This window comes from Simochromis diagramma, unplaced genomic scaffold (assembly GCF_900408965.1).
Source record: "Simochromis diagramma unplaced genomic scaffold, fSimDia1.1 OVJJ01000707.1, whole genome shotgun sequence".
NCBI lineage: Eukaryota > Metazoa > Chordata > Actinopteri > Cichliformes > Cichlidae > Simochromis > Simochromis diagramma.
The window spans coordinates 194,292-212,522 of record NW_024387108.1 but is presented as its reverse complement, the minus strand read 5'-3'; the positions used below and the strand labels follow the sequence as shown (position 1 = coordinate 212,522).

The following is an 18,231-nucleotide window of genomic DNA, read 5'->3' as shown; positions in this document are numbered from 1 at the left end:
TAAGGTGCTTGGAAAGAAACCACTGGACTTTTCGTGAAGATGTTCGGCTTGACGTACATTCAGCTGTATGGTCATACTTCCAAGATCACCACCACGGGTGAAGAGCACAATCATGTGCTGATTTGCTGAAGGGGCAAACACCTTCTACAGTTCCTCTCTTTTTTAGTAAATCGACTGACTTGGTTAAGCAGCAGGAACACATGAGGCCAGGGACAGGAGACTTTGACACATTTCACAATCTCTTTTTTGATGAAGTCCTTTGATTTTCCAATCTCCAGGATACCTGGTGTGTCTGCAAAACTAACTTCTCTGTTACCCCGCCGTATCACCAGTTTTTCACAGGCTTCTGTTATCAACGATGAAGAGGGGCAGGATTTGAAACATTTCTCTCCCAGAATGGTGTTTCCAACAGCAGTCTTGCGCACACCAGTTCTTGCAATCATCACTATCCTCAAATCAGGACCTGAAACAAAACATACAAGTTTGATTCAGCCTACCTGAAAATGTTTAACATAAGTGATCACGAACACATTTTGACACTTTTCACAGGAAACGAATTATACACACAGGATTTAAGTCACTGCTTACCTGGTGGGAATAAAGCTATATTTTGTCTTCACTGTTGTCACTGCATAGGTGAGACAGATGAATGCTAAAGCTACTGTTCAACTTGTTGTTTGTAGCTTCATAGCTGACACACCCTCATTATTTGCATAACAGCTCCATATAATAGGCAGTGTATAAAAGGCCCCAAAGTTCATAGAATAGTTTTACTGGTGTTTATAAGTTTATATAAGTTCATGTAATGTTCAGTCTTCTGTCAGTTTGGGCCAGCCCACCTTCTAGTGACATCATCCGGTTAGTAAGGTGGGCAGTGTAATGTCGGATGTGCAGTGTTGGTCCGGAGGGGGTGCACTGGTTCCTGGGAAATGTTATTTGTGCGTAAATGACAAGTAAGTAGTGACCTGTGTTGTATTTTGCCTTTGTTTGTGTCAGTACTGTAGTATGTTACCATTTAGGAGCTAATGTAGTCCATAGTTGGAGCGGTAGGCCACGCATGCAACGCGTGAGTTCACCCTCATTTCATATGCTAATTTATCTTGTTAGCTTACCCCGGTTTAGCTTTGTTGACGCATGTACGGTCGCTCGTATGTCCATAATGTCATTCCTGTGTTATCAGACCTTCTCTGTATGTTGTATGTGATGCTTGTGATTGTTTACTTCGAAGTAGTGGAGTTTGTAGCGAACAATTAGGTACGTTGATTAATAAAATAGCGAACGAAGTTTGACCGGAAGTATGGCGTCCCGCTTGCCCTTCACAATAAGAGCATTGTTACGGATTATAAGTGGACGCTTTTATTTTGTACAATTACCGGAAGTAGTTCCTGTGTACTGACGGTTGCTTAACCTCGCACTAATGCTGTTTAGTTGCATAGTGTGAGCAGTTTGAAGTGTATTATATTTTTCTGATCTTTATATGTGATTATGTTAACTATGTTGTATTATGTTTATATTTGTGTATTTGACTTGTCTATTCTCTTTATTTAACGTTATTTCCCTTGTTTATTTCCTTTGTAGGAAACCACACACGCACACACACACACACACAAACTTACAGTACACGATAGGAGGATAAATGTGCAGCGTACCTGTGGCTGTTGTCTAGCCTGATCAAAACCACCTAATTTAACCTGAAGATTTATCAGCACACAACACTTCTCGCAGGAGAGAAAGGAGGCATGAATGGCATTTGCCACCCTGTAATTGACTTAGCTAGCCATGTAAGAAACAGAGAGAGAGCAGAAAAGAGTGAGGGCAATAGAGAAAGCCAGAGAGAAAAGGCAGTGGAGAGCGAGTAGCCCATCCGGCTACACTAGCTAGGGTCCGAAGCAGAACCTTTCAAAAGGTTCAGCAGGTTTATTTATATTCACTAAAACCAAACACAAGACTTAGGGGTTACACCTAACAGGAGGGGGCCACAGGAAGGGAAGAAAGGGGAGGTCCACACATCAAAATCACTTGGGAAAGATTTGGATACTCTCTCACAACACACCTACGATGGAACACCAGGGAAGACTGGCACACAGGGGAAAACTGTAAGTAGCCAGAAACAAGAAGGGAATCAAATACCCAAGAGGCTGGGGCTTTACTAACGAGGCAGGTCAACAATCCAGCAAGGACTGACCGTCAGCCACTGCCAAGAAGTGGTAGCTATCATTCATTAGTAACAGGTGGGCAATGATCCTTAGGTGTGCTGGGCAGGGAGCTGGAATGAGTCCGGGCCATGATGTAGACACCAAAACAAACAAAGAATGACAGAGAGAGACAGAGCGAGAGGCACTGAGAGAGTACACAAAGGACTTAGGGACCATTACACTTCGTGCCCTGTGTAGATTAGAGATAATCCTAAATAAATTTTAAGTTGTGCATCCAACTCTTAAAGAAATGAAAAGGAATGTCTTCCCAGAGTGATGATTCTTAGAGGGAACAAGTGTGCTGTCATGACAGAAAGTTGGATAGTGATGTTGAAATACCTGTAACACCTTGGGTGGGTTTCTACAGAGAATGTTTTCACCTCATTATTGTGATAACCAGAAATATTAAAGATGATTAAAGGTTAAATGTATTAAAGCTATTGCGTTTCAGCTGATGTTTTCCATTTTCTTCAAAACATGGTTCAGTAGTTAAGTGTTTGAGTCTGCTATTTTTACTACAGAAGTGTTTAACTATTATTTACATGTTCTTTTAATATGTCTTTAAATATGTTTTCCCAGTCCTGTGAGGACAGACTTTGAAATCCAAAGAAAAAGTAATGAAGCAAATCAATTAAATAGCCAAAATAACTTAAAGAAAGTTCAGTAAATGTTGACAAACTATTAGTAGAAGAGTAAAAGAAAAAAGTAATATGAATAATTTTAAGCCATTACGATTAATATAAAAAAGCTTGATCCCAATGATTGGGAAGCAGTATATTAGAGGGATTTTATGTACATAGATGGATACCTAGAAACCTGTTGATACATGTCATCTAATATTCTCTCATTCAAACAGGCGAAAAAATAATAATGAATGAAGAGGTTGAACATTTGGTTCTGACATTGTCATCTTAGGATCACAAATAACTGATGAAAGTTCTGTGATTGCTAGTTTTTATTAGGCCAAAAGCTTTACAAGAATAATTGTCAAACAATAATGAGCATAAAGGGAAATTTTTGTTATGTTTTAATACAAAACAGCCAGAGCAGAACAGACCCAAAATAAAGACTTCTCATTAGAAACCGAAGTCCCCATTCTTTAAATCAGAAAATAATTCACAGTCCCATTTGCATAAAATATTTAATTGACTAAATTTATCTTGTGTCTCCCAAATTTACAACTAAATTTAAACACTGTAAACTTCAGCTCAAACATAACCACCACGATTTGATGCTCACATACAAATTAGAATAGATACAACAGAGACAAGCAATACTTATAACAGCACCGCTTATATTATGATTATTATATAACAATGATGATTATATGATCATTATTTAACTTTCACATACTTTATTCTTCAAATTTAAAAGACAAATTCACTTAATCAATAATATTTTATTTTATTATTTTTTTTTCATGGGAAATCAACAAACTATCTACACTCTGTGTGTCATCATGAACAAACTGTATATTTCGTGTAGGTAAACAAAAGCTGTCCTATTCAGAATAGAATAATTACAGTTAACCACAACACTTTAATCTTTCCCAAGAATGATGCGAAAAAGTTTGATACGTTTACACAACGACTCAGTGAACCTATACTGCTGCAGTGTTACTCCCTTTTTGCGTGCTTCCTCCACCTCTTTAAACATGGCGTCTGTGTAGTGCGTGCCCTTATTTACTGACACCATTTTGTCGATCTTCTTGATGAGCTCCACCAACTGCTTTCTGTCTCTGCTAGTGTTGTCAAAGACGTGGTACCTGTTTCCACAGCTTTGGATGATGCGTTTAAGCCCTGGCTCAGCGTCACGTACATACTGCTCTATGGTTGTGCCTCCAAGATCACCACCTCGGGTGAAGAGCACAATCATGTACTTGTTTGCCTCGGGGCCAAACAGCTCCTGCAGGGCTTCCACTGAGTTTTTCTCTTCTCTCGTGAATCGGCCGATTTGGATGACCAACAGGAACACGTGAGGACCGGGACAGGAGATTTCAACACATTTAACGATTTCACTTTTGATGAACTCATCTGATTTTGAAGTGTCCAGGATCCCTGGTGTGTCTACAACACTAATTACTCTCTTCCCCCACTGTACCCAAGCTTTTTGACAGAATTCAGTCACTGATGCAGATAAAGGACAAGATCTGAAACGCTCATATCCCAGGATGGTGTTCCCAACAGCACTCTTGCCCACACCAGTTTTTCCAATCGTCACAATCCTCAAATCAGGACCTGAAACACAATTCACTAACTCGATTTAACCCATAGGCTATATACAGGAGTTTTACAAGAACCAAAGTGAAACTGAGAAATTTTGACATTTTTCAAAGGAAAGTAATTAAACACACAATGATTAATAATAAGTCTTACCTGCTGGAACTAAAGCCATGTTTTCTCTTCACTGTTGTCACTGCACAGGTGAGAGATGAATGCTAAAACTGCTCTGCAACAAGTTGCTTTTTATAGCTCAACAGATGACACGCCTCCTGCAGTATTATACAGTCAGAGAACAGCAGTCTGCAGACTTTAGACAGAGTCACACAGAGTTTTGCTTCAACAGACTGAACAGCTTCCACTTAATGTAAGTTGTGCTTGTACATGTATTTGCTTTGTAGCAATAAAAAAACAATTTAAAATCAGTATTTAGAGAAAATGATTCTGATTTTTCTGATTTCAGACAAGTTATTTTAACATTTGTGATGATAAATCTCTTTGTTAACAATAGATTTAAGATTTATGTGAATCATCTGAATACAACTGAGCTGGCATTGTCATTTAAACCCACAGGTTTTTCATTTCAAATCCTGCATCATGGGAAGCTTTTTCAGCATAGTCAGAAGCAACGACACTAAAGACAGACAACCGGTGGCACTGAGGTAAAGCTAAAGTTGAGCACTTTTGATTTAGCATATAAATTAAATTGTGAGCGTAGTTTCTTTACATGGGGTACATATATGCTATGAAATAGTTTATAAATGTAGCTTATAGAGATACTCTGAAATGTTTGCATACTATTATAGTAATAATTTTTAATGAAACAACAACCAGCTTCCTGATGAAGTTGTATTTCTTCTATATCTAACTTGTAGTTGGGACCGTGGATCACAATGTATAACAAGACCGCACACTAATGAGGCAAAGACAGGTAAACCACAATCACTTTTAAGTACTATATAAAGCACATATTAGTGGGTTATTCAGTCAATCAGCATTGTTTAGATGATTTCTCAAACAAAGAGCACTTAATGAAAAACACTGCAATAAAGATTCACTAATGATAACCGCATTCTTTTGTATTTTAATAGTACTGTACAAGATTACATTGATTACTTTTTTTAATGTAGCATAATACGTTTTTTCACTTACATTATTATTGGTATACATTTATGCAGGACGACACACTGGCACCACAGTGAACCTTGTTCTTTTGGGAATGGCTGGGACTGGAAAGAGTGCCAGTGGGAACACCATCCTTGGAAAGAAACACTTCATTTCTACACCCAGTTCAAAGCCAGTCACCACAAATTGCCAGGCTACACAAACTGAGATCAGTGGTGTAGACGTAAATGTGATTGATACCCCAGATATGTTTGATGATGACATTGCTCCATCAGTTAGGGGCAAACATGTGCAAAGGTGCAAACAACTCTGTGAGTCAGGACCATGTGTGTTTGTACTTGTGATGCATGTGAGCAGATTTACAGATGATGAGAGAGACATAATGGAAAAGTTAGAAAAAGCTTTTGGGAGGGAAGTTAGAGGACGAACAATCATCCTGTTCACCCGAGGAAACGACTTGCAGCAGGCAGGAATGGGCTTGGAGGATTTTCTTCATTCTTGCCAACCTGATCTGAAGAAAATGGTTGAAAAGTGTGGCAACAGGTGTGTTCTCTTTGAGAACAACAAATCAGGTCCTGATCAGGTTGAAAAACTAATGAATTTGGTAAACACAATACTCAAAGACCAGAAGAACTTATAACTTAAAGTGTTTGGAAAAGTTTTTTTTTTTACTTTTATGTAAAGATAGAGCATTGAGTTAGTCCGTATCTTGAAGAGGTACATCGGGGGGGGGGGGCTCCTTGGATGAGGGTGGCTAGTGAGAATGGCCGAAACACCCAATGAATCAAAGGTACACTACTGACAATGTGTCCCAAATGTTAGTATGATAATTTGGATCAGATCTCTAATCCCTAAACCCCCCTTGACCAAGGGAAAATGGCAGATTAGCTTGGGTAAAAGAAGGAAAGTTGAGGCACACAACGATGTGCTGCTGGTAAAGTTTCTGAGCTGCTTTTCCTCATAACAGCCATCCCCCAATATTTTCTCCATTTAAAGCAATGCATTGTCAGGGATTGTAACATCTAGTCCTTTTACTGAATCATATGAATTACCATACAGACAAGAAGAGAAGAATGACCTTTTATGGTTTTCTATGGAGTTTTGTCAAATGAGGCAATGAAAGCTTGTTAACCTTTGTAAACTGGAAAAACAAATTCAATAAAGCTAAGATTTTCGTGTCCCGTTGTTCTTTTCCAGGATTCAATCCAATTCAGTTTTATTTATATTGTAAGGCAGTGGTTCCCAAACTTTTTTGCTAAATATTGGTAAAATCTGGGAACTAAATGGGCCCCAACTGGGCAAAGTACACAGAAACCAACCTGGGCCCCACCTCTCAAGTTTTTTGTGGGTACCATGTGGGTACCACATAGGCTAAAAAGTGGGTTTAAAGTGGGATTGTCCGCGGGTTCCATAATGGCCCTGTTTTATAAGCCCATCTCTGTGTTATATTGGTAAAATCTGGGAACTAAATGGGCCCCAACTAGGCAAAGTACACAGAAACCCACCCAGGACGAGCAGGCCGGACCGGATGTGCAGGACCAGACGGCATGGAGACCTCAGGCGCAGACGAAGCTAGACGGAGTGAGGCAGGACCAGGCGACGCTGAAGGCGAAGACACGGAGGCTGAAGCAGAGGCTGCCGCTGTAGCTGAAGCTGGACCAGGCGACTCAGAAGCCGAAGACTCGGAGGCTGGACCAGATGAGGGCGAAGACTTGGAGGCCGGACCAGACGAGGGCGAAGACTTGGAGGCTGGACCAGACGAGGGTGGCGCTGCAGGCGACGGCGTGGGAGCCGCAGGTGGTGGCGCTGCAGGCGACGGCGTGGGAGCCGCAGGTGGTGGCGCTGCAGGCGACGGCGTGGGAGCCGCAGGTGGTGGCGCTGCAGGTGAGGCAGGTTGCTGGACGGGCCCCTCGGACCCTCCAGCGGGAGCAGGGGGCTGGACGGGCCCCTCGGACCCTCCAGCGGGAACAGACGGCTGAAGCGGTCCCTCGGACCCTCCAGCGGGAACAGACGGCTGGACGGGCCCCTCGGTCCCTCCAGCAGGACCAGGTTGCAGAACAGATGATTGAGGAGAGGAGTGACGGTGGCGTCGTTTCCTTCTGGACGAGGGAACTGTAACTGGTGGAGAAACGGAGACCTCCTCAACGTCCGACCACATGGCTGCCAGGAAAAAGGCAGGCGAACAGACAGGTGAACCAGGTCCTGGCTGGCGCGTGGGGGGAGAGAAAGTCCGTGGCAGCGTAGAGGCAGGTGGGGAGTGTGTGTCTGGCTGAAGCAGCGATGGGGGAGATTTAGTGAGTGAGAGAGCAAGCTCACCAGCCCTGACTTGTTCTCTCCAGGCAGTTATGGTGTTCTCCGACTTAGTGTCCTTAGCAAACTGAGAAAGCCGAGGGTTATGCCGAATGATGGCATCCACTGCATCGGCAATGCGGTCGAAAATACAAAAATAAACTTACACAGACTGGCAAACAGACAGGACACACAGCAAGATGAGAGTAGATCGCGACACGGACACAGAGAAACACAGGGCTTAACATATTTGCTGATTATATTGTTTATGTATAAGAGAGGGCCAGCTTTGAGTTTGAGCTAAGCGTACTGACGGGAAACTGCATGCTTTTGCAGAGCACAGGAGCAGAAAGTGAAACTAAGTAGGGTGTTTGATCGAAACTTAAAGTGTGTGTGACGTCTAGATGAAGTATATAAATAACTAAGATTCCTGTTTTTGCTTCAGACTTTGGCTGGCATGTCTGTGTGCCTGCTCAGTCTCCATATTCCAGAATATGTAAAATTAAAGATCATTTCTTGAGCTTTGACCACTTTGAGCCGTGTCTTTCTTTGCCGTGAAGAATACAAAGAACTGGATTTAATACTAGCGACTTCAACCATGAGAATTTTAAGACAGTTCTCCCCAAATTCCATCAGCACGTGAACTTCCCAACCAGAGGAGAGAACTGCCTGGATAAAGCTTACACCAACGTGAACGGGGTGCACGTACTGTTTATAAGGTTGGGGAAAGAAGCAGTCAGCTGACACTGAAGAAGACACTTGGATGAGTGACGAAATATTTCTCCCACTGAAAACGCTACGTCCAGATGAACAGAATCAACTTTTTCAGATTTCCTTATCTGGATGATTGAGCATGCATCAAGAGGCATTCAACATTAATTTTCCCATTTTTTGTATGAATTTGTTAATTTGTTACATTTTACAGATCCTCACAAAGCGAGAAAGTTTTTTTTAATTTGACCAATTCAGTAAAACAATTTAAAATGAACACATTTTAACCAGTATTTAGAGAACCTGTATTGTCTACCAGTTGGAGGCTTTAAATATCATTTTATATTCTAACCCATTTGCATTGTTACAGAAAACATCTGCTTTATTGGTCTTCAAGGTTCAAGGTTCTTTATTTGTCACATGCATAGTTATACAAGTATAACACACAGTGAAATGTAGCCTGACACGCTCCTTGACATGTGCAAAAATTGGGGGGGGGTGTAGGGGAAGAACATTTTTTATATATATATATATATATATATATATATATATATACACACAGACATAGTATATACACTGGGTGAATGTGCAGTAGTAGCAGCAAGCAGGTGAATTCTGTATATTAATATGAATAGACATCTGACTATTTTACAGGATAGACAATATAAACATATTTAAAATTAAAGGAATTGAAATGTACATTGTGCCTTGGTTTAGAGTGTCTGGAAGAGAGTCCTGTCTCAGTCAATTATAGATGATGTGAGAGGGCGGGTGTGTGTGTTTAGGGCACGGATGGCTTGGGGATAGAAGCTCCTCTTGAGTCTCTCTGTCCTTGCCCGGAAGATGCGGAACCTTCTACCAGATTGCAGAAGTTGGAACAGTTTGTTGCCGGGATGGGACGGGTCCTTCAGTATCTGCGCTGCTCTAGTCCGGCATCTCCTGGTGTAGGTGTCCCTGAAGCGGGGGGAGAGCAATCCTGCAGCAGCGTTCTGCTGTACGGATCACTCTCTGGAGAGCTTTTTGGTCCTTCACACAGCTGTTCCCAAACCACGATGTCCTGTTCTGTGTGAGGATGCTCTCCACAGCGCCTGTATAGAAAATCCTGAGGATCTTTGGAGAGACCCTGAACTTCCTCAGTTGTCGTAGGTGATACAGGCGCTGCCTAGCCTTTTTGGTCTGGACCTGAATGTGGGCAGCCCATGTCAGGTCTGAGGAGATGTGGACACCAAGATACTTGAAGGACTGCACCCTCTCCACTGGAGCTCCATTGATGATGATGGGCTTGTAGTCTCTGTGCTGACCCCTTCTGAAGTCCACCACCAGCTCCTTGGTCTTGCTGACGTTCAGCTGGAGGTGGTTGTCCTGGCACCACGATGCCAGATTCTTCACTTCATCCATGTAGGCTGCTTCATCGTTGTTGGAGATGGCACCCAACACCACTGTGTCATCAGCAAACTTCACAATGGTGTTGGAGCCATGGGTGGCCACACAGTCTGAAGTGTAGAGGGAGTAGAGCAGTGGCGAGAGGACACATCCCTGAGGTGCTCCTGTGTTGATGGTGATGCTGTTGGAGAAGCACCTGCCCACCCTCACCACCTGAGTTCTGCCAGTGAGGAAGTCCAACACCCATGCACACAGACGGCTGTTAAGTCCCAGATCCCTCAGCTTTGTGAACAGTCTGCAGGGCACTATTGTGTTAAACGCTGAACTGTAATCAACAAACAGCATTCGCACATAGTTACCCTGTTTCTTGTCCACGTGGCTGAGAGTGGTGTGTAGGACGTGGGCGATGGCATCCTCTGTGGATCTGTTGGATCTGTAGGCGAACTGCAGCGGATCTGTGGTGTCTGGGATGGAGGAGGAGATGATGTTCTTCAGCAGCCTCTCAAACACCTTCATTACTACCGAGGTCAGTGCAACTGGCCGGTAATCGTTCAGGGATGAGGGTTTGCTGTTCTTGGGCACAGGGATGATGGTGGATCTTTTGAAGCATGTGGGGACCACAGACTTCTTATGTGACACCTGAGGTTATATTGCCTGTTATTCTAACAGCCCGATCACTGTGTCAATCAGCTTTTCCACTTCCTGTGAACTTGACCTGCTGTTCTCAAAGAGAACACACCTGTTTCCACACTTTTCAACTATTTCCCTCAGACCAGGTTGGCAGGAATGCAGGAAATCCTTCAAGATCATTTTTGCCTGCTGCAGTTCGTCTCCCCGTGTGAACAGGATTTTTCTTTAACTTCTCTCCCAAAAGCTTTTTCTAACTTTTCCATGATGTCTCTCTCACAATCTGTAAATCTGCTCACATGCATCACGAGTACATACACACAGGGTTCTGACTCACAGAGCTGTTTACACTTTTTTACATTTTTGTCTGTGACTGATGCTTCAATGTCATCATCAAATATGTCTGGGCTATCAATCACACGTACATGTAAGTCATTCATCTCAGTTTCTGCCACCTAGAATTCTGTGGTGACCGGCTTTGAACTGGGTTTAGACATGAAGCTCTTCTTTCCGAGGATGGTGTTTCCACTGGCACTCTTTCCAGTTCCAGCCATTCCCAGTAGAACAAGGTTTACTGTGGTACCAGTGTGTTTCCTGTATTGATGTATGGCAATAATGATTTGATAGTAATCAGTTGTTATGCTATACAATAAATAAATAAATGTGAAGCTGCATTTAATCACAGTAACTTGGCTAGCATCAGTAGAATTTTCTTGCAATATTTTGCTTTCTGTAAGTTCAAACACATCAGCAAAGCACTGGTCTTACTTTTTAAACACTTCTTGGGGTCAGTGAAGGAATCTTTGCCATGACTGCCACCTGAATTAAAGGTCATATAAAACTTACTACTTCAGTTAAACAATCCACCTTCACTGAACACTTCACCTTTTAATATATTAGTAAGATATTGATACTGTGTAAGATGGGGTTTACCTGTCTTTGGCATGTTTGACATAGTTTGTAATCCATGGCCGCTGCTAGAATTGAGTAAACAAGTCAGATTCTCCTTATAAAATACATTTCCAAAATATTCCAGAGTAACATTGTAAACTGTTAAAAAGAAGGTTCTTTAAATCTGGTTTCCATGAAGTTAACTCTGACAATCAGTCAGTCTCTACTTTCAGTTTTACCTGTTATCTGTTGACTCAGGTCGTCTGTGTTTAGCCAGTTTGTCCAGTTCACTGAAAAGCTGCTGGATGGTGCAGGACTTGAAACAGTAATCTGAGGGTTCATGTGTCAGTGGCAGCACGACTGTGAACTCTTCTCTTGGTTTTCCAGTTTTCTTGCTCAAATCTTCTATTTGCTTTCCCACATTTTCTGGTGAAAATCCATCTTCTACCACCAACAAGCACACGTGTGGGAATTCTTACAAAATAGTTCCTGTATGTCATCACAGAATATGTCAAAGTCAGGTGTACATGTGATCTCATATGTTATATTGGTTCTCATATTGGTTTCTCTCTCTTGCTCACTCTTTCTCCTGTCACACTGCCTGGGCGAACCTCATGTTGAGCTCCCGCCTTTGCCTTGAAGTAACATTCGTTTCTGTGTATAGATTCCCCGGACCAGTTTTATATCCTGATCCTTGGACCCCTGAGCGTGTGTATTCACTCTAAAAAAATAATTCAGAGGCTTAGTAAATATCACTATAAATATAAGTTAGATGAGCCTGATAAAATCTATGAATATCCTTTTAGTAATTATTTGAGTGTGAGAAGTTGAAATGAATGTCTAAAATGTTAACGTATGTGTTTTTGTTAAATTAAGGTATGTATTTACATTTATCTCAGACAGAAAATTCAGTATGTGGTTCACAGAATACCTTCTTTGCGTGTACTTAATATTTTTGTTTAAGATTGAATCAAAATATTTGAGAAATATGTATCTATACTCATCAGTATCTTGTACTAAAATCATTAATTATTCAAATCAATATTATTTATTGAGCCTTTTTCACTGTTTTGTTCATTTTGTTTTTTAAATACTCTGAGCTTTTGTGTTTGCTCTCCTGGTTTGCCATTTATCCTTCAAGTATGTAAGGTTTGAGCTAAAAGGGAAAAGGCTCTTGTCTTTTTAGTGCTTGTTTATTTTGAGTTATTGCCATGTTTATGAAAATTAAATTTTCATTTGGAAAAGTGTATAACATGTGGTCATTTTACACACATGTATAATGAAACACACAACTACATATTAGTTTGTTTGTTTTTTTAGACTTAGACTACCAGTGAAATACAATAACATTCATAATTGAATGTTAGGGGGCGATCGTGGCTTAAGAGTTGGCAGTTCGTCTTGTAATCAGGTTGCCGGTTCCAGCCCCAGCACCAACAGTCTCGGTGGCCTACTGGTGATGGTCATATTACGTAAATGGAAAATGATTTTGGATTAACTGACCATCTATATTTCAGTTACAATGACCAAGCATGTCAGTGTTATTTACTCAATTTTTTCATGTTTGTGTAACAACTACTATTTCAACTTTATATGTTTAAGCTTTAGTTATTCAATTGATGAAGTATATTGAACAGATTTGACTGGTTTCCAATCTACTCAATATTTTTAGGTGTAAAAATCAGTTTTAGTTTTTAGAGTGTTGGTTGTTTGGCTTGGATGTGTGTGCGAGGAAGGAATTCGCTGTGAGGAGCGAGTGGAGCTGGTCCCGTGGAATCCTGGAAGTCATTAACATATGCTTCAAAAAGGAGTTTCAAAAATGTTTTTTATACTGAATAATTCCTGAACATTTATGTAGGTTCACTGTAAAACTGTTCAAAAGTTTTACTCCACAAATAAGATAAAATGTTTAACTATTGTTTGTGCATTAACAGTCTTCAGCTTTAACTTTCCCTCTCTATCAAAAACATCCCCTGTACATGTCCTGGTAACATATTATATCTGGCTTTATACATAATTCATGTAGTTTTATATTATAAGAGGTCCATCAACTTCAAGATGGTTTACTTCCAAAGTAAAATGTTAGTGTGGTCTCTAAATGAAACTGGATTAATGCTCCTGATTGTTTTTTTCTGAAGTGTACTTAATGGTTGAAGCGAAGTTTTCTATGTATTACCACACAGTACTGAATAATAAAAGTGAACACTAAAGTACAAGGAGTGAGTTATAATGTAAAAGATGTTTTGCTTTACTTGACTTGTACTAAGAGGACTTAAAATGAGATTCTTCCTGAGTTTTTCTAACAGCACAGCAGCTGCTGTTAGCCCTAACCCCTGTATCTGCTCCCAAACCAACAAAAACAGAAGCCAAAAATCGGCAAAAAGTCTTTAAATATAAAAAAAAAAAAATCAAAAGGAAAGAACAATATAGTGTAGCTCCAAAAAGTTGATTCTGTTCATCTTCTTCTTCCTCCTAGCGTTTTTCCCGCTCGGTTGCAGGGTCCGCTTTTCTGCAAAGTCGTCTCCACTTGGGTCGGTCAAGGGCGTCGGTCAGATCGGCTTCGATCTTCTTCATGTCGTCCTTGATTCGGTCCATCCATCTCCGCTTTGGTCTGCCTCTAGGTCGACGTCCTTGGGGGCTGTTCATCTGGACGTAGTGTTTTCAGTGGGAGAAATGTTTCATCACTCATCTAAGTGACTTCTTCAGTCTCAGCCGACTGCTTGTTTCCGCAGCCTTATAAACTGTGATTCTATTGGCTCAAATGATTAAAAAGAGGTGTCAATCATGCAAATCGTAGCCAAAGTTACAGCCCCTCAGAGTTTAAAGCTCCAGAGGCCATTTAAAGGCTCTGTGCGCAGGGCAGAAAGGGCCAGCTGTGGCTAATTCTTATATTCAAAAAACAAGCTTTTTTAGACATGTTAATGAAATTAAATAATTTCTGCTGTTTAACACCTAAAAAATGCAACTCATATATGGTGCCCAGCGTGCTGAAATTGTACATGGCTGGACAATGCCTGAATATTTATTTATTAAATGTGCTGGAATTTGACTGTTTGACTTTAGAAACATAAGTCTTTGCACAGATGATGTTTATGTGTTGATTACAGAATTTTTGATTAAAAGGTGAACTAAAGCATGTTTTTAAAAGGGTTATATGCTAAATAAATAAATATATTAGGCGATGAAAAAAATCTACTTAGTTTTTCTGTGTTCTAGACTCAGTAACTTTGACACTTGAACGACTTATTGCGTATTTGGATTAAAATAATAAATAATTGTTATAAATGTGTTATTATTTTGGAGACATCACATTAAAATGAAGTCCCTTCATTGACTGAGAGATTCTCCTCACAGGAGTGGGTGAGATTTAAAGAGCAGACCAGTGGTGGTCATGTCATCCACGAACTTCAGAGGTTTCATAGATGGTTCCCCTAAGGTTCTCATGGCTGTGTGCAGGCAGGCAGGGAAAAGGACCCAATATGCAAACTCGTGGAGACAGAACTTTAACTCAAAGTCCACAGCTTTGCACGCATAAATCAAAAATCAAAACTAGGAGGGCTGGAAACTGAACTGGAAACAAAATGAGAGTACACTTAACAGAAGAAAACAAAGACAATAGGGACCGCGACAGGGGTAGTCTGATTAAAGTACTAAATAATTAAATATTAGTTATAGTTTTGTTATCTTTCAAAATAGGGGAAACATCTAACTGATATGTTAGTAAAGTCCCTTCACTGAATCAGAGATTCTGCTCACAAGAAAAGGTGAAACATATTCTAAGTTAAAAAAAATTAAATAAAACTTCCACAGCCAACTCTGAAGTGAAACAGTGGCAGCAACACATGCGCATCAGCTGAAATCAAACAATTAGTTTTGCTGATTAAAACATTCACACAGAACTTTGTGCTTTTCTCCATAACAACATTGGTTTGACCGAACATTTGACTGACAGAAATATTTCTTGACAGCAGCCCTTCCTCAGTAATTGTGGTTCATTGTTAGCTCATTAACACGAGTGAATGAAAACATTTTGGGTGTAACCCACAGGTCTTACAGGTATTTTCACAACACTATCCAACCTTTTGTGATATTTCTTTCAGTCTCATGGCAACATGAGACGAGATGTTGGTGATAGGAGACCAGGGTTGGGTCAGCTGTAGAAAGATAAGAGCCGACCTGACTGAGATCAAATGCACACATTGAGTTGGTTGTTTGACTCTCACGAGATAACGTCTTCTGTCCAAACATTAGAATGATCACATCACTGTCCAACTTTCTGTTATATTTGTTTCAGTCTCATGCCAGCATGTTTGTTTATCTCTAAGATGACTCACGAGATAATTTTCTCATATGGTGATAGGAGAGCAGGGTTGGGTCAACTGTTAAAATAGCAGAGCCGATCTGAATAAGTTGTTTAGTGACAGGCTTATTATGTCCAACAAAAACAAAGAAATGCTTTTCTAATGAAAAGTGAAAGCTGTTGTCCCAGGTTACTCCTGTCACAGCCTGGCTGAGGCAGACTGTACGTGATGTGAAAGAGGACTCGAATGCAGACCAAAAACAGAATGTGAAACGTGACGTGGATTAACAGAAAACGAGCAGTTTATTAAGGCTGGCAAAATAAATACAAACAAAGGGCAAGGGCGAAGCTGAACAATAACCTAAACTGGGTGAACCAAACCTTAAACATGGCGAACTGACACAGATACCTGAAGACACGACGTGGAGCAGACAACCTGACAAGGAATGACTGAAAACACACGGACTAAATACACACAGCAGGATAATGAGGGAAGTGGGAACACATGAGCTGACACACATGAACATAACGACATCACAAGGGGAGTGTAAAACTAAACACAGTGTTAAAGTAGGTTCGGTTTGGGTCAGAGAAGAAAGCAAGTCTCAGTCCGATGGAGGTGTCAAAAATAGTGATCTTTATTACACACCTTTGCGCAATCAGTGTGGGAAGACAATTTGCAATACAATCCTTCGTCGAATGGAGCGTCCCGTCTCCTTATATTACCATTATGACATCACAGTTATATCTTTACTGGAAATGATAACAATTACCCTCCCCTTCAAAGCATTGTCCTAATATAGACATGAACTGCTACTCTTAAAAGAAAAACAAGTGTGTATTACATTGTGCATTTTGTGAAAGTGTATCTATCAGAAAAACTGTCCTCAGACGACCCTCCTATTATTACTAAGTGTGTATGTAAACGTGCATGTGTTATACAAGTACGTGCAGAACTGAACGCAGACAGGCCCGAATCCAACTGGACTGGTGTGATTGCAATGTAGTGCAACAACTTTAATCATCTGTGTGCATTAATATTTGCTCAGAGTAACATAGATGTGATTCAAAGATTATTCTATCAACTAATTCAACAATGGTAAATGATTAATGATTGATACTTCTAATTATAACTGTGATCATAAGAATACAAAATAAAATATCTCCTGGTCACAACAGGAACACAGGACCTCTTCGAAGTCAAACAGGAAACACATTGACTGAACTCAAGACATGTAAACTTAACAGACTGGGAAGACAAAACATAGGGTCCTGAAACATGGGACAGAAAGGCACAGGGAACACAGCAGGGAACACAGCAGGGAACACAGGGAAGCCATCTCACAAAACATAAGAACTAAACCCTCGACAACCATAACTGAAACCTAGGGAAATGACAATAATTAAAACAATACAACCAAGGACTTAGAACATAAACCATAATCTAAACTTACAAGAACTCAAAATACTGGGTCTCAAAGACCCAGAACCGGGACAACTTCCTTTATAGTCACCTGACCATAGTAGAGTTTTTCTGGATGTCTACAACTTTAACTCACATCATCTGAACCAAATGCAGAGTAAACCAAATCATGAAACAATAATTCCTATGAAATGCACAATACATATAGAAACATTAAGTAGCAGATTGTTGTTGCAATACGGCCATACAAATAATATTAAGTTGAGTTAAACTTGAGAAAAATATGGTTGCTTTGTGGCTTCCTGTTCTGTCATCATCTGAATTTTGAACAACATGACAAAAACACATAAGAGATCAAATATTTTCATTTGAGCAATCCAATTGCCTCAACATTATTTAGAAAAATATAACATATATAACGAAAAGAACATATTGTGAAGTTTTCTGTCTTTTTTTTTTTTTGAGAAAAGAAAAACAGGTGTTATATAAGATAAGTCATAAACTCCTTGTCATGCTTATATTATCGAAGTAATGTACACATCATGTTAAAATGGTGAGCTTAATAGTTAAGATACGGTCCCCCATACAGTCCATACACACTTTGTCATAGTTGTAAGAAGACTGGAAAAAAGGTGTAATAATAAATAAAACCATAAATGTTAATTAAGTCATTTTATTTTTTCTAAATTCAAAAATTACTTTCTGTCCACCGTGTGTGACTAACAGTCTCACTACCAGCTGGCTGTTGTTGTAATTTGGTGATGTATAGATAAAAGTGAATTGAAACTTCTGCTGTACAGTTTACTAAGCGACGCTGTCATGGGCAGTGTGCAACCACACAAAAGAACAACTTACATTTCAGCATAACCAATACTGGAGAAAGGACAGTTTGGAATTCTAACTGACATTACAACTGGTGCACATTGCTCTAAAATCAGTGCTGTGAGATTGACTTTAAGATCACAACCTGATTTAAAAATTGTATCTAACATTCTTCCCCCTTGAAATAGCTCTAAGGTATTAAGAGAATATGGCAAATGAGATCACAAGATGGACAAAAATGTACTT

The 18,231-nt window shown here is 40.2% G+C and overlaps 2 protein-coding genes and 1 pseudogene across 3 annotated transcripts in view; 1 reads left to right on the top strand and 2 right to left on the bottom strand.

The window, feature by feature from the left end:
* Nucleotides 1–3,218: 3,218 nt before the first annotated feature.
* On the bottom strand, nucleotides 3,219–4,692 carry LOC120743194 (GTPase IMAP family member 7-like). The gene is made up of 2 exons (XM_040046774.1): nucleotides 4,571–4,692; nucleotides 3,219–4,432 (listed from the first exon to the last, which is right to left on the bottom strand). Exons 1-2 carry the CDS (start codon nucleotides 4,587–4,589, stop codon nucleotides 3,735–3,737), a joined length of 717 nt encoding a protein of 238 aa, XP_039902708.1. The 5' UTR covers nucleotides 4,590–4,692; the 3' UTR covers nucleotides 3,219–3,734.
* Nucleotides 4,693–4,971: 279 nt separating this feature from the next.
* LOC120743196 (GTPase IMAP family member 7-like) overlaps nucleotides 4,972–18,231 on the top strand; it is a 20,395-nt gene continuing 7,135 nt past the window's right edge. Inside the window, exons 1-3 of one of the 2 annotated variants that reach the window (XM_040046776.1) lie at nucleotides 4,972–5,076; nucleotides 5,290–5,345; nucleotides 5,593–6,711. In XM_040046776.1, coding sequence (XP_039902710.1) covers nucleotides 5,012–5,076; nucleotides 5,290–5,345; nucleotides 5,593–6,179 — 708 coding nt within the window. In that variant the 5' untranslated portion in view covers nucleotides 4,972–5,011 and the 3' untranslated portion in view covers nucleotides 6,180–6,711. Of the gene's footprint in view, nucleotides 5,077–5,289; nucleotides 5,346–5,592; nucleotides 6,712–18,231 lie in introns of those variants that run through there. The other variant, XM_040046777.1, reaches the window with a different exon arrangement.
* On the bottom strand, nucleotides 10,561–14,086 carry LOC120743200 (annotated as a pseudogene).